General features: G+C 40.1%; 2 protein-coding genes across 2 annotated transcripts; one reads left to right on the top strand and one right to left on the bottom strand.

Moving 5' to 3' along the window:
- Positions 1–279: 279 nt before the first annotated feature.
- On the top strand, positions 280–10,501 carry TIC21 (translocon at inner membrane of chloroplasts 21). The gene is made up of 4 exons (XM_008801395.6): positions 280–769; positions 2,423–2,680; positions 4,969–5,172; positions 9,975–10,501. The coding sequence occupies exons 1-4, from the start codon at positions 452–454 to the stop codon at positions 10,086–10,088; spliced, it is 894 nt and encodes a 297-aa protein (XP_008799617.3). The 5' UTR covers positions 280–451; the 3' UTR covers positions 10,089–10,501.
- A 1,161-nt stretch (positions 10,502–11,662) lies between these two features.
- Positions 11,663–21,973, bottom strand: LOC103714202 (reticulon-like protein B11). The gene is made up of 6 exons (XM_008801384.5): positions 21,565–21,973; positions 21,198–21,378; positions 20,865–21,006; positions 20,697–20,766; positions 20,387–20,576; positions 11,663–12,096 (listed from the first exon to the last, which is right to left on the bottom strand). Exons 1-5 carry the CDS (start codon positions 21,692–21,694, stop codon positions 20,419–20,421), a joined length of 681 nt encoding a protein of 226 aa, XP_008799606.3. The 5' UTR covers positions 21,695–21,973; the 3' UTR covers positions 11,663–12,096; positions 20,387–20,418.
- Positions 21,974–23,460: the final 1,487 nt, after the last annotated feature.

Genomic DNA, 23,460 nt, shown 5'->3' with positions numbered 1-23,460 from the left:
TTTGTCATTCTTTTCAGATTCACAATCTAAATTCATTAAAATTCAATCACAAATACTACGATCAATCTTTATCATCCTAAATATATTCGTACTACTAAGATATTATTTATAATAATTTAAAATTTTATATAAAAAATTATTTTAAAAAATATATTTTTTAATTTTTTTTATTCCATATAAATACCCAGCGTAGACGCCGACGAAGAATTAAACATGCGTCCGAGTGGTCGCGAAGCCCTACGTACTGATCAATTATGCTGTACTAACAATAATTCGGACAGCGTCCGGCATTTCTTTAACACCAGCACAAGTATTGTTTACCCCCAACAAAAGCATCTCCTGAGTACTACGAAGATTAGGGGGTAGGGGAGGGCCGATTAAAAATAAAACAAAACACTGGGCTGGCGGCGAAGCAGCCGCGGGACAAAGCTCCACCCCGTAGCAACGCACAATGCAGGCGCTGCTGCTGCCGCCGCGGTCTGCGGTTCGCTCCGCCGGGCTGCTGGTGGCCTCCTCTTCGCCGGCTCCATCGCCCCATCCTAAAACCCTCATCACCACCCCCACTCCCCCCGCCATCGCGCGTTTCTTCCAACGCCCCAATCTCCTTTTCTCTTCTTCCAGAGCCGCCCTCTCCGCATCTTTTCATCCCCGCTCTTTCGCCTCGACCGCATCGCCAAGCCGCGAGCCTCGGAGCGGGACCGCGGCGCGCGCGACCGCTTCGTCCCCTTCTGCTGCTGATGACGGATCCGAGAGGGCAAAGCTCGCGCAGGTCCGCTCTATTTTCTTTCTGTTTTTGAATATTGATTTGAATCCCTCGTTCTTGATGGATTTTGAATCGTTGTAAGATTTCTTGGGACCGCTGGGAGGGAAAACATTTCGTTGGATATGGCTTCTTGGATTTTGTCGAAATCCATCTGTTTGAAATGGTTGGATGAATTGAATGAGAATGAAACGGGTATATGTTGTAATGAGGTAAGAAGGTAAAGATGGGCTTTTCTTTTGTTATTTCAGCATGAAAGCATACGTCCAAATTGATTTAAGAATTATGGGGTGAAGCCCTAGGTTTTAACATAGAAATAAGTAGTCGGACCAAAACAAATAAACTAAATACAACTTTGGCCGAACTCTGAAGTTTGGTCGTAGCATGGCTGCGGTAAGAGTTTAGGGGCAGCATATCACCCAAGTGAATATTTTACACAATCATAATTTATATGTGCAGAAAATATTGAATCTATTTGTCAGATATTTTCAAAGGGATGAAGTAGGTCAGGTCAAGGGACCCCGCATCTCTAAATTGTGAATAGGGTTGACAAATAAAGGTCACTTATATAAAATGGAAGATGTGAATTTGTGCTAAAACTTGGAGGGACTGAGTTGCATACATTAGAGGAGGGCTACTAGTCGAACCAATAGGGCTAAAATGAGTTTGTTTGAAATGGTTTTGACATGTGCAACAAATGTAGGCTACATACATAATACATCCCAATGAAGAGGGTTTCCTGAATACATGCCACGTTAGTTAAGACTGATATCTGTTGGGAACTTAGAATATTTGGCTGCAAAAAACAAGAATCATGTGGTAGAGCAATTGAACCACTCAATCTATAATCATCATTATCGCTAGATGGGGTAAGACATTTCTTTCAGGGAAAAAACTCTAGTATGTACTGAGCCAAAAGTCTCTATTCATTTGTTTGTTTTGGCATTGCATAGCACGGCATATGCAGTGCGGGCCACTTACCACCATGCCTTGTGCCAGCTGCTCTTAAATTATTGATACATATACCTACAAAAAACCAAACTTCAATCTTGCTAAATGGTTCATTTCTGATATACTATGGTGGAATTCCGTTAAACCTTTTGACTTTCTTAGAGATAGATGGTTGTTCTAGTGATATTTAGAATGATGGAACATATATCTGCGATAAATAACTGCTAGACTCATACATGGTCAACCAGCATATATGATGGAGATTCTGAGATTCGCATATTTCTATATCAACTTCATATCATACTGTTGGAGTGGAGTTAAGAGGTTGGATCACAAGCTAACTGTACTCTGACTGGCTGATTGAGAGTCAACATAGTTGGCATGGCATGGGTACCATGTCACTAGCTGATTGGCATGAGCATGACCGTCAACACTCATCTACTTTCTATTGAGTTCCCTTCAAGGGCAGTTGCACTTACTACATTATAATAATTGTGTGTTTATTTAGGAGGGGGCTTGTTCCCCTCATATTGAGGATGTCATGTATCGCTCATGATGTCCAATGATATTAACATGATATGACTTTGAGCCTCTAAATCTAAATTGAAATCATCAGTAATGCGGTTTGTTTGAATCTCCTTGCTTAGTTTATTGTCTCATCCACAATTCTTTTGCTATCGTTTTAACTAAAATTAGTGGCCAAATGAGCAGGTCTCCAAGAGGTTGGAGAACACCTCTAGATATTTCAAGAGGTTGGGAAGTGCAGGATTTTGGGGGCAACTAGTGTGCACTGTTGTGGCAGCTGTAATTTTATCATTCTCTGCGGTTGTTACCGGGAAGATCACGTCACCAGTTACATTTTATGCAACTGCGGGTGGTATTGCAGCAGCATTTGTGTCAGTCTTTTGGTCATTTGGTTACATTCGCCTATCAGAAAGGCTTCGAAGAACAGCTAATGAGCCTGCAAAGGTGATCCTCCACCCCCCCCCCCCCCCCCCCCCCCTCCTCCTCCTCCTCCTCCTTCTACATGCACGTAAAAGTACATATAGCCTTCTAGTTTAACTACCAAAGCAAAGGAGCAATTAAAAATTATTTTTGTTCAGAATATGCTACTGCCAGTTCTTAATCTTTGAACAGCAACAACAGTGTTTCTTGAGTTGGAAATCATAAATTCTGCAAGACTGTTCAACAAAGGTCGGTCTGTATAGTGGAATAATCTCACGTGCAATGCTCAGATATGGTATATGTGCCTTTAGTTTATTTACATATATGATATAGTTATGCTCATATGGTATTTTTATCATTTGTGAGATCGAAGATGATGTTATGTTTTAAACAAAAGGAATTCCTTTGCACATTCTTATATATTTTAAAGCAGTATTTATATTGACTTATTAGTAGTTCAATTATCGAAGTGTGTGAAATAGCATGGACGATTAGATTGAGATGGGACTGAAGAAATGAGATTTAATGTATATAATTCAATGTGTTACAATAAATAGGTGTGGGAACAATACTTGGAGTATAGAATAAAATTTTTTTGGCACCGTTTAATGATTCCTGCTACTAAGTGGAATTTTAGACGGTAGGATGATGCATTGCTTTCTGAGAGATTTAGTCACCTCGTAAATAATGAGCACCATAACTCTTACATGAGTATGTTTTCTTGAGTGAAGATGTGTTCATCCAGTTCAAACTTCAGAATGTATTCTTGGTTTAAGATATGTGACTTTTGGAGTACTATAAATCACAAACTGAGATAGTCCCATACTCCCATATAATCAATGGAGATAGTCCTATGATTAGTTGAGTGATTTATGGAATGCTGCAGAGCAAGGTATATATTGGCATCATAACCATCATAGAATTGTTGCATCTTTTATTGTTATTTTTTTTTGGGGGGAGGGGGGTGGCTGGCAGTTGTGTGAGGGGGAGGTTATCTTTTTTACTGCATGGGTGCACATGACACATCAAGGCTGTGAATAAGAAAAGACAACTGATGTGATACCTAATGATAGGACATGCAGAAAAACAATGGAAGACATTAACAGACTAGAAAATGGTTCATTGTTCCCCCTCCAATGCCCTCCCACCCTACCCAATGAGACAGCCTATTTATCCATTTGGAGATGGTTGCTATGTGTATGTTCAGATTCATTTACTATAAGAAATCCCCTATTCCAGGTGCAGGTCCTGTACTTTTTTGATTAACTACTTGCTTGTTAGAATATCGGGGAATCTCTATTTAGCTTGTTAAATGGCTGAAGAGCTGCTACTGTGGGGGAATCATATTTACCCATGGTTAGTCAACATAATTGCATATGCCCAGAAGCCCATGTATTTTGGCATGGGAGGAAAACCAGATCTCTATACTATCCCCAAAGAAAAAAAAAGGAAAAAGAAAAGAAATTCTCAATGACGAAAAGAGGCTACGCTCGCTAAGCAGCTCAGAAGAATGGTGCGCGAAGGTGCAATTGAAAAGATCCTTCTGCTGCATGTTTTGATTGCTAGATCAATCTTTGACCATGTCCATCCATTCAGTCATCTAGCTGATTTTTAGATATATGTATCTTGTATTTTCCTCCTTATATGCAACTAAACTTGTATATACATCAGGAGCTTTCTTTCATGATAATCTTTTATATAGTCTAATACCTATAGGGGCGCTCTCTTTCATGATATTTTTTTATATAATGCAGTGCCTACAGGCTTTCATTTTCATTTAACCCACTTGTATAGACAACTTTGAGTATTAGTGACCTTAACATGAAGAATAGATTGTTAGGATTATCATGTTGTACAAGGCAACAGAAGTTGTAATTAATACACGAGCTACCAAGCTACAAAAGTGATGTGGCAAATATAGGATATATGACCATAAATCTTACTAATTTAAAGAAGATGAAGCCTTGAAATGATGATGGTTACACTATCACAAAAAGAAGAGGGAAGAATAAAGTTGGTTGGATCAAATTCTTGCATTTGTTATGGGGGCATAAACATTGTTTAGAGCAAAGCTTAAGTGTCTCATATACTTATTTTGTTTTAGTTTTGGGAATGCATAGATTATTAGTTTGAAGGTTATCTTCAGTCCATTAGATATTTTTTCTCAAATAAAAGTAAAGCCAATCATACCGTACAATGGTTCAAATTACATATGAATAACTATCTCTGAATCTTTTCTGTGATATTCTTTTATTATGCTTTTTTCACTTATAACTGATTAATCTTATAAGGTCATGTGACTTGTTTTGCAGGCTCCTCCACGTGCTGATGTGGTAAAAAGCTTAAAAAATGGTATAGTGCTAAATATTTTAGGAATGGGTGCTGCAATTCTCGGAATGCAAGCAACAGTTGGATTATTGGTCGCGAAGGCCCTTACTTCATCGGCAATTCCGTACTACCAAGGGATATCCCCTGGTCAGAGTCCTGTTTTGGCATTAGACGTATTCCTAGTGCAGGTATGCTGTCTACTGATGCTGTTTTTCATTCAATTACTGAGAGAACTTTTGGAAAAATTATTTTAGCCATTTACCGTGTGCTCTTTTTCATTTTTCTTTTTCATGCCCTCAACATCTGGGCACAAAATTATTGATGATGTAAATGGGATTTTTCAATCATACACCATTGGATTGTGAAGTCAATGACATATGTTCCTATGGTTGGATACCCAGAGCTCTCATGTGCAATGTTAGACTCAATATATAAAGTTCATGGATATATTTATGCTTAGATGTGTTAAATGTTGGAGAACTACATGCCTGTCCATTTATAGATCAACACATATACATATAGACAACTTGATGTTTTTTTCGTTGTTGGGTGTTACCTTTTCCTTTTGCCCAACCATAAGCAATACTCTTTTATATACAGTTTTAGTATTTGTCTCATGAATATTATGGTACTCCATATGTAGACTTTTTTTGAATTTCAGCATGCACAGTGCTAAACATGGAGCTTCTACAAGGGAAAATAGCTTGCAGGAACTGGTCTTAGTAAGATGTGCAGGTTAATTATGTTAGATTATTAGTAAATGTGAAATGTTACAAAAGTGACATCCCATTTGCATTAGCCATAAGAGGATTAACCACAAAAAGTGGTGCTAAACCTATGCCTAATCCATAATTTTATCATCGTTTATGGTCCTTGGTCACCTTGCATAAATGTCTAACCATCCAAATTTTAATATCGGTTGTCCATTTGATTATTTTCTATAAACTTGAGTCTTTATCCTCATAAGAAACCATTTTCTGTGAATCTTTTGGATCAGTCATTCTACAGAATAGTATCAGATAATTGCATTGCATGCATTTATATTTAGTGTACAAATGCTTAATATTAGTTACGTGGATATCATACACTTGCCTCCTAACAATGATAAATTATTGTTAAAATCCATTCTCATTTTAATCAGTTTCATTTCTTTTTTATGTTTTTTCACTCGAAGATGCTAAGAAAGGTGGGATAGCTCCATTAGCCCGTGGGGAAAATTAGTCTCCCGAAATTTTGGATGTTGAACTGGCTTCCTGTGGGGGTCGTATGGAGGGGGTCACGGGGTGCATCTAGTGGCATGGGAGAGCGTTTGCCTACCAGTGAGAGAGGGTGGCCTCGGGGTCTCGTCTCTGGTGGAGCGACGTGAGGCGTTGATTGCCCGACATGCAGCTCGATTCACGCTGGAGCCACAGGGATTCTGGAGTCAGACTATGGCTACCAGATATGGCCGTACTGGCACTGCAGGGGCGGTCCGCAGTGGGCGTCGCTGCTCTTTCATGTGGCGAGAGATTGCCAGATACCTTCCCATGGTTGAGGAGAACACTAGATGGTTGATAGGAGATGGGCAGAGTATTGATGTGGTTGGTGACTCATGGGTGGGTACCCTACCCTTGAGACGTTGGCCGACTATGGTTGATACCGAGGCAGTGGAGGGACTGCGGGTTTGTGACCTCCTTGTCCCGGGCGGGGCTGCCTGGGATGAGGAGAGGGTGGGTTACATGTTTGGGGCACACTTGGCTGAGAGGGTTAGGTCCCTTCCGATCCCGGGGCATGCGGGTCCGGATACTCGGGTGTGGAGCATGTCGTGTAGGACCGGAGTGAGGGTGGGGGACCTCTCCCGTGTGCTCCGGCCAGAGCATGAGCCAGGGCCGGATTGTGCCTGGGTCTGGCGCCTAGGCCTCCATCCGAGGGTCGCACTGTTCTTATGGAAGGTCGCTTGGGTTCGGCTTCCGACAAGAGCAGTATTGAGTGAGCGGGGCTTGAGGTTGTCCCCAGAGTGCGTGGCATGCGGAGCTGAGGAGTCGGTGGACCATGTACTGTTTCAGTGCAGATGGGCGAGGGCGGCGTGGTGTACGGCGGGGCTGCCATGGGATGGTTGGACCCAGGGGGACCAGTTCTTACGAACTATCCGCTGGTGGTCGGGTAACCCATTGACTCGCCAAGAGGCGGTTAGAGCGACCTGCACAGCATACCAGATATGGCTGGCTAGGAATGCTCGAACCTTTGGTGAGCAGAGCAAGTCGCCAAGGCTCGTGGCGGAGAGCGCCCGGGCGCAGGCGGCAGAGTTTAGTGGTCTCTTCTCCTTAGACGGACTTTTGATAGCTCGGGATATCTGGGGTTCCCCTTCTGCCTCGGCAGCTTCTCATACGGTGTTTTTTACCTGGGAGCCCCCACCCCCAAGCTTCCTCAAAGTCAATTTTGATGGGTCCGTGCTGGATGGTGGCACGATAGGTGGAGCGGGTTTTGTTATTCGGGACCCTACCTCCAGGGTTGTGGCGGCAGGAGGCTGTCAGGTATTTGACTGTACGGTCCCCGGAGCGGAGCTGAGAGCTGCCTGGGCGGGCCTTCGACACGCTCAGCATGTGCTCTCAGCTAGATCTGTCATCTTGGAGGGTGACTCGGCTACGGTCATTAGTTGGATCCAGGGGGGTCTGAGAGCCGGTGCTACCGACCATCCCTTAGTCCGCGATATCGGGTTGATGATGAGGGACGGAGGGGTGGTCCAGGCGAAGCATGTGTTTCGAGAAGCCAATGGGGCTGCGGATTGGGTGGCCACGTATGTGGCCAATCATGCCGGTAGCACCTTATGGGCTGGGGACGGGGAGCTGCCTCGGGAGCTCCGGGACGTCTTGTTTTCCGATTTTATTGGGTGTATCCGTACACGTGTTGTATAGATCGCCCGGTTTAGCAAAAAAAAAAAAAAAAAAAAAAAAAAGGTTTAACCATCAACTTGTTAGGTCTATGATTTGGACAGGCCCATAAACCCGGTCCATCACAAAAATTGCTTGAATTTCTAAGCATCATGTGAACTACCTGTTTAACTAGCAATTCATTCGAACCAGAACAAGTGCGTGAGAATCCTCCGATTTTAAATAGCATATTAAAATGGGTTTTGATGGGAATTAGGGCAAGTGAATGATCGTGTAGAAGGGATTTCTCTTGCTTTCCATGATCTCTTCCTCTTCTTCCTTTTTCTCTACTTTGACAACAGATGGCGGGGAGTGGATGGTTGGCGGCAGGTGGATGGCCGAGGTACCTCTCTCTCTCTCTCTCTACCTGGGACATGCAGTGGCAGCATTCCCCTTGCTTTCTCTCTCCCCCCTAACACTCCTATCTCTCTCCTCTATCCTCACTCTCTGTCACACATTCAGGCTTTGGCAGCCCTAAAGCTGGCAGCCTCCCTGGGCTTCCTCTCTCTCTGTCTCTCAGTCTCTCTGTGTCGTCTGCCTCACCCCTCCATCCTCCAGGCAACAGGCCTGTTGGACATGCTCTTCTTAACCCTCTCTTGATCCTGACTCAGTCATTCTATAAGTTAGATTTCATTAATCTGGTTGCAAGTGCAGTCAATGATTCATGGTAGGTTGGTGGCTTTGACATAAATTTATATTTGAAATTTCTAAAATAATTTCTTTTCTATTTTTTCATATTTTACTTAGTCTTGGAGTTGTGATTATAGAGATACTTCGGAAAACTGTTAACAAATTTGATTTTTTTTTTGATTTTTTTTGTATATATTTGTAATTTTAATCTAATAATTCTACATAAATTATATAATTATTTTTTATGTTATCATGAATTGATGGTTCAATTCTGGTTAAGCCAAGGTTGAACCGATGATTGACGACCTATGACCCAATCTCTTTTCAAGTGAAAATGAATGGACTGGGTTCTAAAAACATTGATATACATGCAGCATTGAGATGCATACCTACCACCCAGCTGGAAGAGTTTCATGCGCATCTCAAGGCTACAATGCGTCTTTGGCCGGTGGACACCACCAGCATGGTTGGAAAAAAGAAGTGTTTGTACTAAAGCAAATGGAGAGATAAACCCAATGTTATAGAGTATATATAACTAACTGAAAAGAGCTGCCTGTTTCCATGTTTTCCTCATTCTTCAATAAATTTTGTCTAACTTGTTAGTCAGTGATCTCAGTGAGTAAAGATTAAAGGGGATTCCGGTGCCGGAGGCTCCCACCAATATAGGGTATAGGGAGGGTCAAATAGATGCAGCCTTACCTCTATGTGCAGAGAGACTTTTTTCATATTTCGAACCCGAGACACTCAAGTCAAAACGGATCAGCCTTACAGCCCTCTCTCTCAGTGAATAAATATTATCACAAAGTTCCACAAAGTCTTATATTGACTCCTTTGTCTTTTAGTTGTGTCGGGCATGAAACTAGAGTCAAATTTCCACAATCAACCATCAATAATCTTCATTTTCTAAAGTATAATAGACAAATATATAGCTCACGTAGAGGTAAAGTGTCATTCTTCGCATCTGGTTGACTACTCTTTGTAGGTTGCCATCCACAACAACAAAATAAAAGATCAGGTATTTTCTAACTGTCATGATAAGGATACAAAATCCACTGTCTCATGGTGAAAATTACCTTTCTTATCTGTTATATTCTCTTGTTATGGTGCTTTCAGATCAGGTATTTTCTACGAAAGTTGTCATTGCATTTGCAAGGTGGCACTCCAATATTTTCTATTTCTCTAGTAATAAAAAATCATTGGACTTGCATGATGATGCTACTGTACACACACTAGCTTTTTTTTTTTTTGGTTACAGCATACACTTGCTTTTGCATTCTAAGTTTCCATGGCCTTCTGTTTTTGCTTCTCATAAAAATTTTCATCTGAAGATAATGTTAAAACGTGCATCTTTTATTCCATCTAATTGTCTTTAATCATCTGTCTCTGAATCAGATTAACCTATATACTCTCATTGATCTTGCAACCTGCATTGTTTTTTATTGGTTTTACAGGCCTCAGCCAACACTATCCTTTCGCATTTCTTGGGGCTTGCATTCTCATTAGAACTGCTGCGATCGGTCACGTTACCATATGTGGAAGCTATTCCTGTCCCAAAGCCTGCATAGCCTGATCCTGAATTTAATAGAATCTGTTTTGCCATTCTGTAGCTGCCCTTGTTTCCTTTTCCTTTTCAGTCAAGCTACTTCTGGTTGACTCTTATAAATTGGGGGAAACATTCTAGGGTCCATGGTACCTATACTCAATATTTGCTATTGAGCAAGGTGGGTTAGATCCAGAAGAGTATGTTGTGCAAACTAAGCTAGAAGCCAATATATCTGTAGCTGGATTTCCTTCACAATTTGAGGACAACCAAAAAAATGACTGAGACAAGGTGTGGAAGTGCTTCTAGGAGAATCTTATATTAGTCTACTCTTTTTGATTGTTTCTTTCATGTATGTTCTGTTTCATGGAGATGGAAAAATTATGCATTGTTGTAAACTTGTAATACTATTTGATGGTTCTGCTGGAATGTTTTCAATGACTTGTGGCAAATGGTTGGAATTTGGTGAAATACCTGCCACTCCAACCTAACCTAGCTATGCAGTCCTGCAGTCTTCCCCAGTCTTGCTGATCTGTACTCACTGAAGCTCTGAAGACAGGTAAATCTTCCTTATGAGGCTCTGAATGCTAGCAACGATGCCTACCTGTAACAAGCAAGACTTCTTAAGAATCTTGTTGAGCCCTCATGTTTGTTGTCTTATCCAAACCTGCTCTACCGCCACCTGCTTCTAGCCGAGTGGATCACAAATATGATAGTGAGGACGCTCTGCAGCTTGCTGATGTTGTTTGCTGTAATAACGGGCTCGCATGTTACTCAAATGTTCACGTCATTTCCGGCCATGTGTGGAGTTACAATCATCATTAAGGATAGCTTACTAAACCTAAACTTGAACGCAACAAGTGCTGTCGCGTGCAATATCGATTATCCTGCATCAATAGTCCCTGGATTAATACAGGACTGCGTGAGATTCTCATAATTTTCAGAGATTCTGATAAAATAAAGACTCTTTCAGTTTGTTAATCATGTGCAATACTTCCAAACCAAAATCATCCTGTCGTTCATATGCTGACTGCTTAGCGGACGGTTAAGCAGATTGCAAATTAACCTGCTCTATGTGTAAGGATGGATGCCCGCTTATGGTATTGCAATTTATCAACAAAAGAGAGATGAAGTTGAATTGCACAGGTTATGTGACCAAATGGGATTATAATAAAGCAAAAAGGCTCAGAAATGGTTGAAGTGAGCTCAGAAACGTTTGAGAGTATGAGAGATTCTTCGGCTGTATAAATTCAGACTCCAGCCGAGCATACTACGTGAGAAATTGCAAAATGCCCGGAAGCAAATCAAAGAGATTTCCTTATCATGCCATGCACCTTGCACAGCAAATCAAGCAGCTAAAGAAAAGAAATGGCCCCCCACGGTTAAAAATCTCTCCTTAGTCCTTACCGACAAGGACTGAGCAGGTGTATCTTGCTGCATAACAATTTAGTAAGATAACATAATCAAATTGTAGTAAAGAAATCATACTAACTCATCCAACGCGTATCAGCATTCCAAAAGTTGGTGTCTGCAGTCCAAGTGGCTTGTTTTACCATTCGCCGCCTTCTGCAGAAAGGAATGTGATACATGCACTACAAGTTACCGAGATACAAAGTTTTCATTCATCTAATGCGAAATTCATAAATCCAAGTCGCAAACAAAACTTTCATAATGCCCGCGCAATTAATCTCTGTTCAAACTAGTTGAAGCATGGGAGCAAACGTGCTGACTACTTAACATCAAACGTTTATACATTGAGATATTGGTGGAGACGCCCACTACAATATGCGCAGAAAACAAAAAATATTCCAGAAAGAGGGTTCCTTCCACACCTGAAAAGATTTGGCACCCTTTCCTGCTAGTGTCCTTGGGTACTTCATTGCATGGTCAAATTAATGGGGGCAACCTTAGAAATGGGGACTCGTCGACTTGAATAAAGGTTTTGCAGATGGCTGGACGACAGAAATCCAATGAACATGCACATCTGCAGGGTCCCTTGGATGCAAGCTCAACCACATTTGCCAAATAGGTAGCTGAGTAAACAAAACATATAGCAAGAGTCAGGAAATACCGTCGTGTGACAAATCTCTAATAGAGCTGAAATATAAAGGAAACGAGTATCCAAAAGTTCAAAAATTCAGAGCAAAATATGCTAAAAAAGGAAGAATACAAGACTCTGTTAGCCATTTTTACTGACATCTTAAAAAACTTTTTTTTGCATAGGGACCTAGAATACAATTATTAGCTTTGGAGGTTATAATTCATTAGAAGAAAATTGGTAGGCAGGCATATATAAGATGAGAATTTTGACAGATCAAGCATAAAATTAGGTTTACATATGCGCATTACAATATTGTGGTCCAAGTTAGCCTATTAGCAGGTATTGGAGGCATCCCCTATTTCCTACCTATGGAAAATTTACTGCACAGAGTATACATAAAACTATATAATACGCTGACCAGCAGTAAAATAACATGCTAGCCATGGTTTAAAGTTCAGCTGAAACTCAGAAACAAATGTAAGAATACTTTGGGTTTTACCAGAACAGATATGAATCAAGGCTACTTATAGAGTTTCCACTGAATATTTGAGACCAAAGTTATATGTTCAGGCAATTTGTGCTGCTCAGTGTCTTCATTTGAGCAGCATTTTTTTAAAAATTCAGTTTACATTTTGTAAGTTTCAAAAAAGACAAGGAAGTCCTGCAATATTGGTTTCAAAAGAAAAAATTAGAGAAGTAAATTGTTTGACATATGGTTATCACATCTTAAATATTAAATCTCATAGGCATCATGATTCAAGTGTTAATTCACGAAATAATAAAATAATAAGACTTAAAAAATTACCAAATAATATAACAGTGTATAACACTTAAATGTAATATGCTAGATTTGATAGTTTCCAAGGTTCGTCGTACCAGTCGGTACCATACTATACTAGATGTACCGTACCATACTATGCAGTCTCATACTGTACCAACCATGGTCAGTAAAACCGTTCGGAATCGGGCAGTTCGGAGATTACCGAGCCGTAACGGTGGCGAACCAGGATAGTTCCGGCGACAGAAACGAAATAAAAGTCGACGGAGGGGGTGAAGGAAAGAAAGATAAAGAGAGAGCGAGTAGGGGAGAGGGGGAGAGGGAGAAAAAGAGCGAAGGCCGGCAAAGGACCAGCGGAGATCGGCGAGCGCGCGGAGCGCCCCTCCTCTGCAGCCCTTTGTGCGCTCGCCAGCCTTCGCCACCCTCTCTCCCTCCTCTCCCCCTTCTCACTCTCTTGTTTCCTCTCTCTCCCGTTCTCCCTCTCCCCTGCCTCCTCTACTGTGTCGGTACAGACTCGACACGGAAAGGTACCAAGACACACTGACCCGTGCCGCCGGAAAACCAGTTCAGGCTCCTATTCAGGCATAGTAGACCATGGTACCAACACTCAATATATCTCACAATCTCGTACCATACTATATACCGATACTGTAATAGGATGGTACCGGTACGGGGTCCAGTACTAAGATGGCGAACCTTGATAGTTTCAGTGTAAAACCATAGCTTATCCAATAAAAAATATGCCTAATTTATTATTTAGACTTCAATTCTATTTCTTTATTTTTTCAAATATTTTTTCGTAAGTTCACTGAAGCTGCTGAAACCAAATTCATTTAGCCTAGCAGAAATTGGCATTGAAACCAAGTTTTTGGACCTTGACACTTGCAAATAATTATCTTTTTTCAACACACTTTCTACAGGACCATAACAAATAGCCGACGAAGCAGAATCACCTTAAATATTATGGAATACCTCAAAGTATAGTCTGTGCCCTTGCCTCTCTGCAGACTTTCTGGCCTCAATCACAATTAACCATACATACCAGGCAACTCTCCATATCCTTATGTCCAGAGCATCTCTAGCTAAGGAGCAATCACCACTATCAGGTTGAGTTCAAGATAATTAACAGTGTCGGCTAGTCAATGCACATCACCAGTTTCTCCTTCAGTCAAAAATTCTTGCAGACAGAGCGCATTGATCATCAAAATAAATAACCACAATAAAATAACTAAATTAGAAAAAAGTACAGCTCCCTATCCCATGGTCAATTCTAGAGCTTCCGACGTAAACTGGTTTTCAAATATCCAAATGCTTAACCATTGCATGGTGCATCTTTGTTGACTAGTAGAAACTTAGGCGCCTGTTAGGAAGCAACCACCTGTTATCTGCAGGTAACCAGTGCACTAGGTGAGGCGGAGCAAAGAGAAGTGTCTGGGGAAAGAGGGAAATGTCCGAGTGAGGGGAAGCAGAGTGAGGGGAAGCAGCAAATTCAATATTCCTGAACTTTTGAGATAAATCACCTTTTTATCAGATCTGGTTATCCCGAAAAAGAATAATAGATCAGTGACTTGTTCCCACCTCACATACTTCTTTCCCCTTGCTTCATGTCTTCAACCCCTCCACCGGCATGACAAGTTATCATAGATCACCAATGCTGACATCTAGGGCTCGAACCGGGCTGGGCCACACCCCTAATAGAGCCTGGCCCAAAACCATTTTCATGCTTTGGTCCAGGCTTAGGCCTGAAATCTTTTACAAAATGCAGGCCCAAACCCAACCCAGACCCAAGCCCGGCCTAAAACCCATCGGACTGTCCTCCCCACAAGAAATCCCCATCTTCCTCATCTATATCCAACAAGAATCACTTCTAGGTTCCCTGGTTGTAGCAACAGCAACAGCTTTTCGGTGCATGGGGGCCTGACTGGCACCAGAGCGGCCTCATCTTCTTGGCCCTCGGCAACAAGGGATGAGGATTGAAGACGAGGAATAGGAGGATCGGAGCAAGGAAAAGTCAGCTTACTAATATCGCCTTACTAGGATTGAAGACTAACATCAAATGCTATCCTTTATAGGAAATTTTTCGCATTTCATAAGAGCTTTACATTTGTTCACCTTACTAGAAGGAAGCTTCCAATTAGGTGAAGCATCCGCTTCACAAAAAATTGTTATTAATTTTTCTTTTAAGAGAGTTGCTTCCCTGGACCCATGCTCCCACACCTGCACCTTTTTCTAGTAACTAAGGCACCCATCATAACTTGATTACGTCATCTTTTTGATTGAAACAATCATTTTACCTTTGGATAGAGGCACCAGTAATTTGAACATACGATCATAAATCTCGCTGAGAGTTCAGTCATGAAAGAGAATGATGCAAAGTTCTGGAGATTGTCTGATAAATAACCTTGAACTTCAGCATGACTACTATCAAGAACAATCATACATACAATGGGAACATATCATCACCATCTCTTTCTTTTCATTATAACACATCATTGGATTTTCAACAATGTCTACAATGTCGAATGCTATATCATGGTTAGATGGATAATCAAGAACTATGTTCTCCTCAATGTTATGTGATTGAAAGTTTAATTACTTCTTTATCTTATTTTTAAATGACTCATTTTCCACTTAATACTCGTATGATCAGGGCATCATGCTCGTCCTTTATAAAAAATGTTCCATCTTTTCATCTCTTACCAATCTTGGAATGAGATCATAGCTTGATTAAATCATCCTTTGATTGGTATACAAATTCAACGATTGTAAGAAAACATAGAACCATAGCAATACATTTTGATTATAATACAAAAATCGTGTGGTCCATTAACAAGCTAAGGTTGCAAGATGATGGGCCAAAAGTCAAAAAGGGGATGAAGGTGTGACCTCGAATACATTGAAAGAAAACTTGGAGCCTAGCAAGAAATAGAATCCTAAGAACATTTAGAAAACCTATTGCAAGAGTACATGCACTAGTGCACATGCATGCACACATGTGCGCCCTCACATGTGCAATGATGCACATGGGCACAGATTCACATATACACCAGGTAACTTAAATTCTTAGAAATATGAGCAACTTAGAACCCCTAATCTAATAACAATTAATTCTGCATATTACTTTGCTAAACTAAAACCTTGCTAATCAAAATTCGCCGCCTCGGTACTAAACCTCGTACCGGTATCATCTTATTACATTATTGGTATGTGGTACGATACAAGATGATGAGGAGTGCTAAGTGTCGGTATGGCATGAGACTGCATACCAGTTCAATACCAACACGGTAAAGTATGCTTGGTATGGTACGGTATGCTCGATACGATGCTGTATCAACTGGTACGGCGAACCTCGTTGCTAATATAACTTAAAGTTCTACATTGATCATGCGCTTTAACATGGCCAGCTTTCACATTCATAGCAACTAATTTGGTCATTATTATAAAACCATGAGGCTCAAATTTAGCATTTTGGCAATGTACATGCTATAAACAGATTAGTTTCCATCAAAACCTCTAGAGAGATAACTGCTCAGCATTTCCTAAAATTTCATACATCTTCTGTCTTGCCTAAAGGCATTTAGTTAAGAACCCCATCTCGAAATCATCTATGTACAATAACTTCTTCCTTGATCTTTCTCAAGTGTGTTCCATGTTTTTGCAAATATATCTAGGTAGCAAGATAACAATAGATTATTCAAGAATGGGATTCTACAATTTCAAGATCAATGTTCCAAAAAGCACCTGGCAAAGGCTGAGGGTGTTCATAGCACACGTTGGATGGTGGGTGACAAGAGCTAGGGGTGGCAATTTACACTACCCCATTGAGTATCGACTTGACCTGACCCTAATAGGGCGGGTTTTACTCGACCCGCAATAGATTCAGGGCAAGTACAGGTAATGGTAAAACCCATCCTGAATCCGATCTGGATATATAAAACTTTTCACAAATCCTCTCCCTATTTTTGCTCCAATTGCCCCAAAGAGTGAATATGTGAAAGGTTACATGCCATGATACTTACTTGTTCATTTGTTAGTTGATTGCTTTTCTTAGTTTAAGAGACATTTGACTTCTTAAAAAACAATATTTTTGCTTGTTATGTTTTGTATTGTTGCTGAAAATTTGGTTTGAACGTTCTATGTCTTCGACACTTATTTTGTTTAATGTTATGTGAAGTAGTAATGTTTATTTTTATATTCCCTATTTGTTTAATTTATATGCAAAGAAAAGATGTTTACAACCTTACATGACCTGATCTGTCCAACCCATCTTGTTTAACTCTACCCACCCCGCCCCACCCTGAGACAAGTATGAGGCAGGTACGGATAATGGCTTACCCAACCCATACCCGACCCGTTACCATCCCTAACCAGAGCTCAAGGCAAGCTGTTAAAATATATTAGCAATCTACCCTACTCTAAGTATCCAATGAACAATATTTCACATGAACATCATGGAAAAAAAAAGATAATGGGAAAAGCCATCAACAACAAAGATATGAAACATTGGAAAATAAAGATGCATAATTTGTGATAACATCACTCTACCAAACATGATAAAATCATCTATAAGATAAAAAATATTGACAATCTAAAATGATATCATCCATAAAACATAAAACAAGTAGCTCTCTGATACATCTTGGCAGTATAGCAACCACAATCAGAAAAATAAAACTATGAAGAATGAGCATAGAATAATAAATAATGATTACATCAACTAACATATACCTAAATAAAAGTATTGCTTATATCAAAAATGTGTACCAATGAGTTACATACTCAAATAATTCAATCAATAAGTCAATATCACTCTAGACTTAAGAATAAAGCAGAAAACATGCATTTTTTTGAGAGAGAATGTGTGCATTTAAATCGAAGGTTCAATGATTGTCTTGTAATTAATATTAAAATTCATTAATCATGCAGAACTAATCAACAATGTTTCTGGAATAGCCACATCATTATATTAGTCATAACATCATATAATTACTCAATAAAGCAAAACAAAGTCATGCTACAGAGTGACTGAAGGAGGTCGTGCTAAATCATTATTTGTGAAAGACAATGAAAGAAAACCAATCGCCTGCCATGGGTGGGCCTGCCACAAGCATCCACCTTATTAGGTTCAGGCCCACAATGGCACCTGCCATGAGCTCAAGTGCCATTCCAGGCCACCAAGAGCCATGGCATGACAGCTAAACCCTAAAACCACCATGGTAGAGCCCTTTTTTCCAACAATGTTTGGGTTCTTTTCTAGGTATCAGTGTTAGTTTAGGTGCTAATACAAACCCAACTCTAGTTCCCTAATCAAGTAAGAAGCAGACAACTATACTCCTTCAACCAAGTGCTATTAGTGCTTGCCCACTAGTGTAAAACTATGGATTGCTCAACTAGTTCTTCTCAACCTCTAAATTTAGCATAGCTTCCTAAAAGAAACATAGCCTAAGGATTCTCTAGGACCAATCCGAAAATCAAACTACTAACACCAAAATGTATAAGACATTCAACATTTATCCCAAAAAGAACAACAAGGTTATACCAAAATATTATACAACCATACATATGCATGCATATGTATGCATGCATACAAGGTTATACCAAAATATTATACAAACATACATATGCATGCATATGTATGTATGTATGCATGCATGCATGTAGGATTTAAAAAAGATGCATTAATGACAATTAAATGACAAAAATACTTTCATGCAAGTAAAACTAACTAATACAATACAAGGGGGGTAAAAATTGTCAATTCTCAGAGAGATCAAGCTACGAACTTGGTCCAACCTGAGCAATATTAAAAAAAAAGCTAAGAGAAAAGCTTTCAGGAATTTCTTTTATGTCTCCTTCAGTAATCCAAATCTAGTTATAAAGGGGAGTAAGTAGCTGTTTTCATGAAAGCCTCTCATAGCACAAAACATACATAGAGATCAAAAAGAAGTTTGAGGTACAATATGTTGATTGCATGAGTTCCGGACAAGTGCAAGATCCATATAAAGAAAAGAATACAGCATATGGGAAAGAAACAAAAGGAGTTACAAAAGAAATGTAGGAACCCCCAGTTTCAGACCTCTCTATTGATGCAAAAAGGGGGTCAAAAAATATTTTCCACACCTACATTAAATCCACTGCTCCACACTCACAAGAAACATGAACCCCCTTATCCGGTACTCCTTTACAATTCCTCCTGTTGCTCCACTATAGCACCATAAAAGGGAAAGTTACCGGGACAAAAGTGACTGTTTGAAAGTAGTTAGCAAAAGGCAAAAGAAAAACATGTCTCCAACTTAGGATTCAAGTCGATTGGTAGGGGATGGCATCATTGGGAAACGGTAAAGACTAAGAACTTCTGCAAATTCTGATTTATTGCATGTTTTCTCAACTACTAAAATGTTTATACAATAAATATAATTTATACAATTTTATCATATTCATAAATATTGAAATTGTGTATTAGGAAAACAGTTTAATTCAAGAATTAAAAACTAATAATAGTGATCCATAACTAATCTACTTAACATTAAGTAGATAAACTAAACACCTATATCCGAAAAAGAATTAAATAACTTATAATGACCAATGGAAATTATATTAAAATGTACCCAGTGATACATCTATAACGCTAAAGTTGATTTAGAAAAAAAACCGTATATATTAATAGGTAATTAGGTATAAATGCCAGATGTTACATCATAATTCCAGTATTCTATGGAATATAAGCATATGTATAACAAATATATAAGTGAAATAAAGAACTAGGTGTAGTCAGTCACAAGGTAAAGTGAGGCCAATTGCTACAACTACAACAAAGATTGGGAAAAGCACAACAAAACTATCAGACGACAATTAGACTGTCAAACTCTTTTCACACATAGAAAGAGAATAAGAGAAACAAGAGAGAGATAGAGAGAATTAAGAGACAAAAGCTACAACTCAACCAGTGCTTGAATCCAACTTGAATGCATACTTGTTCATCTAAAATAAGAACTCACTGTAAGCCATATCTACATTGAGAAGCCAACAGGACTTTGGTCTGGCACCCCTCTACTTAGCAAGTTCACTAGGGAGAAGTTCCACATTTGAACATGGAAAAGTGGCACTCCTTTTGTTATTATCAAAAAATGATCAACACCAAGATTGCCAAACAAATTATAAATGAAATGTTTTTCTTACAAAAAAAAAGGAGAATCAGTTTGTATAATTTTTTTAAAACCAAAAATCAACTGTTTGTAGATATCAATATATATGGACCACCATCAGTCTTGGTGCACACCAACTAGTTGAACAACTCCACCAGGAGCGGCATACCTTAGCTCCCTCTCCATTTTTCTCTCTGTAATCCATTGACTACTGAGTAACAAACTTGGATTATTCACAATGAAAGGTTCTTCCACTACTTGAATTCATAAATTTAAGTTTGAAATGCATTGATCTAGAAATAAATGATAGGAAAGTAAATTCTACCATATTGTTATTATCATGAGGTGCAAGTATTTACATGATAAGAGTCGACAAAACATGACTATCATGCTACTGGGTCTTCTTTTCTTTGGCTGGCTTTCTTGTTCCCCTTCTTAGGATGTTGTCATATTGTTTCAAGAGTAATTTGTGTGCTATACCAAGCTTTTCATCAACATGGTCCTGGTACTTCTCATACAATGCAGGAAGAGTGATAGATAGAAGCAACCCTGCAATAATATCAAAGTACAAATCAGAACATGCAGATCATAAGAGGAAGAAGCTAGCCTCCATTTACAATTCTATCTTGTATCAAAGAACGAAAATAAAGAAAGTCCACCGAAACTCACCAATATAAACTAGTGTAAGAAAGTTAAACAAACTGCCGATATATGAGACAAGCCACAAAAGCAATGTAACCTTTAGAGAAGAAGGGGTCAAAAGAGACAATATCAGAAAGAAGTAAGACAAGGGACAAGCTTAAGCTTAACAAAGCATGAAAGGGCAAAGAGAAATACCTGAAGAAACACCTTCCTATCTCTTGTAATGGCAATATCATGTCCAACAGCCAACACACGATTGATCCACACCCGAGCCTCGTCCGCAGCTTTCCCTACGAACACCTCAGAAACTTCGAGATTGGGAAGGGGCGGAAGAGGCCTAAGAATCCAATATTTTGAACAAATTAACAATCATATCAGTCAACAATCGACCTATTAAGATTTAAGAACAACTAAGTGGCCTGCACTCAAAAATTTCGGAACAATCGTACCCTCTCATTAACCAAGAAAATATATACGAAGAAGCGAATCGCACCAAGGCAAGAAGGGAGAGAGCGAAAGGCAGCAGACCTGTTGAGAAGGGAGGCTGATTTGGCCCAGAAAAAGAGGATAACGACGAGAAGGAGAAACGCGTTGGCCATTAGAGAGAGGAAGCTGTACCCAGCCCGTTCGAAGAGGAACCAGACGGCGATGGCGGCTGCCGCCACGAGAATCCCGGCGTTCCTCCGCCTCCAGAGGAGCACATCGGCAACTGGAACGACCAAGAACCAAAGATCATCGAGGGTTCAAACGAAAACCCTAGTTCGAGAGAGAGAAAGGGGGATATATAATATATATATATATATATATATATATATAGAGAGAGAGAGAGAGAGAGAGAGAGAGAGAGAGAGAGAGAGAGAGAGAGAGAGAGAGAGAGAGAGAGAGGGAGGGAGACCTGCGCCGCCGCCGAGGGCACGGTGTACAGATCGCCCACTCAGACGGGGCGAGCTAGGCGACGCGGAAGAAGCCGCCGCTGGCGGCGGCGGCGTCGTGGATGGGCTGTCGAGAACTTCTCCGGCATCCATTGGACTGGGTTAGGGTTTTTCTTGAAAAAAAGGAAGGAGAGGAGGATTTAAACGAAGATGGATAATTAAAGGACAATGGAATCCTCCACTGGAGCTTCTCAGCAGCGGGCGGTTGGATTTTGCTTTGGTTTCCAGGGTTTTTTAGCAGTGCTGCCGACTTTGCCGGTGTCTTGCATATTACGCACGCACGGAAGGGAATTTTTCGTGGGGCCGACGGCGGGGTTGGGTTAGTATATTTATAGTATTCCTACTTCCCGAAGCGTAAATAGTAAGTGTAGTGGTTGGCCTGAGGCCCTGAACTCTGATATTAATAGAAAAGTCCAATTGATGGTTGGTGACTGGTGCCACCGGAAAGGGCTGGTGCAAAGTATATCTATCTATCTATATATATATATATGTATATATATATATGAAGGGAAATGATGCAGAGATTCCCCTCAAGGTAAGCAACGTGAAAGGCACCTTCTACAGTGATCCCCACGTGTAAAAAAGAAGGGGAAAAATCTTGCCCAGAAAATTCTCTATGTTGAATGCTGATACCATGAGCATGAAGCTCATCATGCAATGCACCTCGTTTGTGTTGTCCTCCACATGGAATGAATATTTATTCAGCAAGATCTTTAAGATGAGGCTCCAAGCAATAGATGGCATCGCATCATTGGGGTCGATCGGGGACTCGTGGTAATGAAAGAGTAATGAGATTCACATGATCGACTAAAATGCAATCTAAACGAGAAAAATTTTGACTTGTAACTAGTTGATTGCGATTTTTGACTCTTTTCATGTATAGAGAGAACCGTGGAGGTATCTCTCTAGTTGCAGAAGCTTAAATTAACTAGTGTTACTAAAATGCTTTCTCAAAGGAGGAGAGGGAAAAAAAAAGAAAAAAAAATGTGGGTTCCTGATAAAACCTTTTCTTGTCCCAAGATGCCTTGGCTGATAATCTAAGGTTAACTAGATCTAAATTTATTGCACCTAAGTTAATAATGATGTTTAATGCTAGAATTCTCCTTAAAATTGAGAGTAGTCAACGGCCAATGATATGGAGCTCCTTTTAGCAAAGCTACAGATGCATCAAGAGAAAAGAATAACATAATGCCTTCATACGAGGAAGGTGTGCCACTGAGGCAGAGGAAATGCTTCTTGGTAGTAGGATGAGGAAGGCTTCAACCATAGTTCGCATGTCCTCACAGCATCCAGGGCTCACACCCCTCAGTATTCGTACTGGCAAATACTCGTCCACAAAAGTAGCAGATGAAACGACCGGAAGTCCTTTAGATGTACCCTAAAAGAGGGGCCTCTCTTAGTCTACCCGAAAAGGAAAACTCCATGGGAATCCAACACGTTATGATAAGCACACGGAAACCACTTATGACAGCATAAGCAAAAACATTTGGAGAAAAGGGAACCTTTCTGATATGTTTCAACTTCAATCTCAAGAAATTTACAGTCAGAAGCCACAAGCTTGCATTCAATAGAATTCAGGTGCCACTACTTTTATTAGATCGGCAATGCATGAACTCACTCCTAACAGTTAAGGAAGAGGAGCACCAAACTCTGAAGCTACGAATGTAGTTAAAGAAATACAAGTGATGGATAGCTCAGCAAGTTGGCCGGACATTAGGCGGCACTTGGTCACAAAAAGAAATCTAAGATAGAGGCTATTTAACAGGACTAACATTACAATCAACACAATAGAGAATCACAAATCATTGGCTGAAAGTCCTCGTTGCATGCCAAACCCCTTTTAAGGAATTGCCAAGATA

The sequence above is a fragment of the Phoenix dactylifera genome, chromosome 11 (genome assembly GCF_051530095.1).
Source record: "Phoenix dactylifera cultivar Ajwa chromosome 11, Ajwa_hap1_PhDact_Kaust_v1.1, whole genome shotgun sequence".
Lineage (NCBI taxonomy): Eukaryota > Viridiplantae > Streptophyta > Magnoliopsida > Arecales > Arecaceae > Phoenix > Phoenix dactylifera.
Note: the sequence above shows the minus strand (reverse complement) of the source record. Positions and strands in the feature narration are given on the sequence as shown.

Excerpts from the sequence above, each read along its gene's own strand:
- TIC21 (XM_008801395.6), top strand. The coding sequence starts at position 452 with ATGCAGGCGCTGCTGCTGCCGCCGCGGTCTGCGGTTCGCTCCGCCGGG. Across the intron at positions 770-2,422 it reads AGAGGGCAAAGCTCGCGCAG|GTCTCCAAGAGGTTGGAGAA; the intron begins GTCCGCTCTATT and ends CCAAATGAGCAG. Across the intron at positions 2,681-4,968 it reads CAGCTAATGAGCCTGCAAAG|GCTCCTCCACGTGCTGATGT; the intron begins GTGATCCTCCAC and ends CTTGTTTTGCAG.
- LOC103714202 (XM_008801384.5), bottom strand. The coding sequence starts at position 21,694 with ATGGATGCCGGAGAAGTTCTCGACAGCCCATCCACGACGCCGCCGCCG. Across the intron at positions 20,767-20,864 it reads ATAGGAAGGTGTTTCTTCAG|GTTACATTGCTTTTGTGGCT; the intron begins GTATTTCTCTTT and ends TCTTCTCTAAAG. Across the intron at positions 20,577-20,696 it reads TCTTACACTAGTTTATATTG|GGTTGCTTCTATCTATCACT; the intron begins GTGAGTTTCGGT and ends ATATTATTGCAG.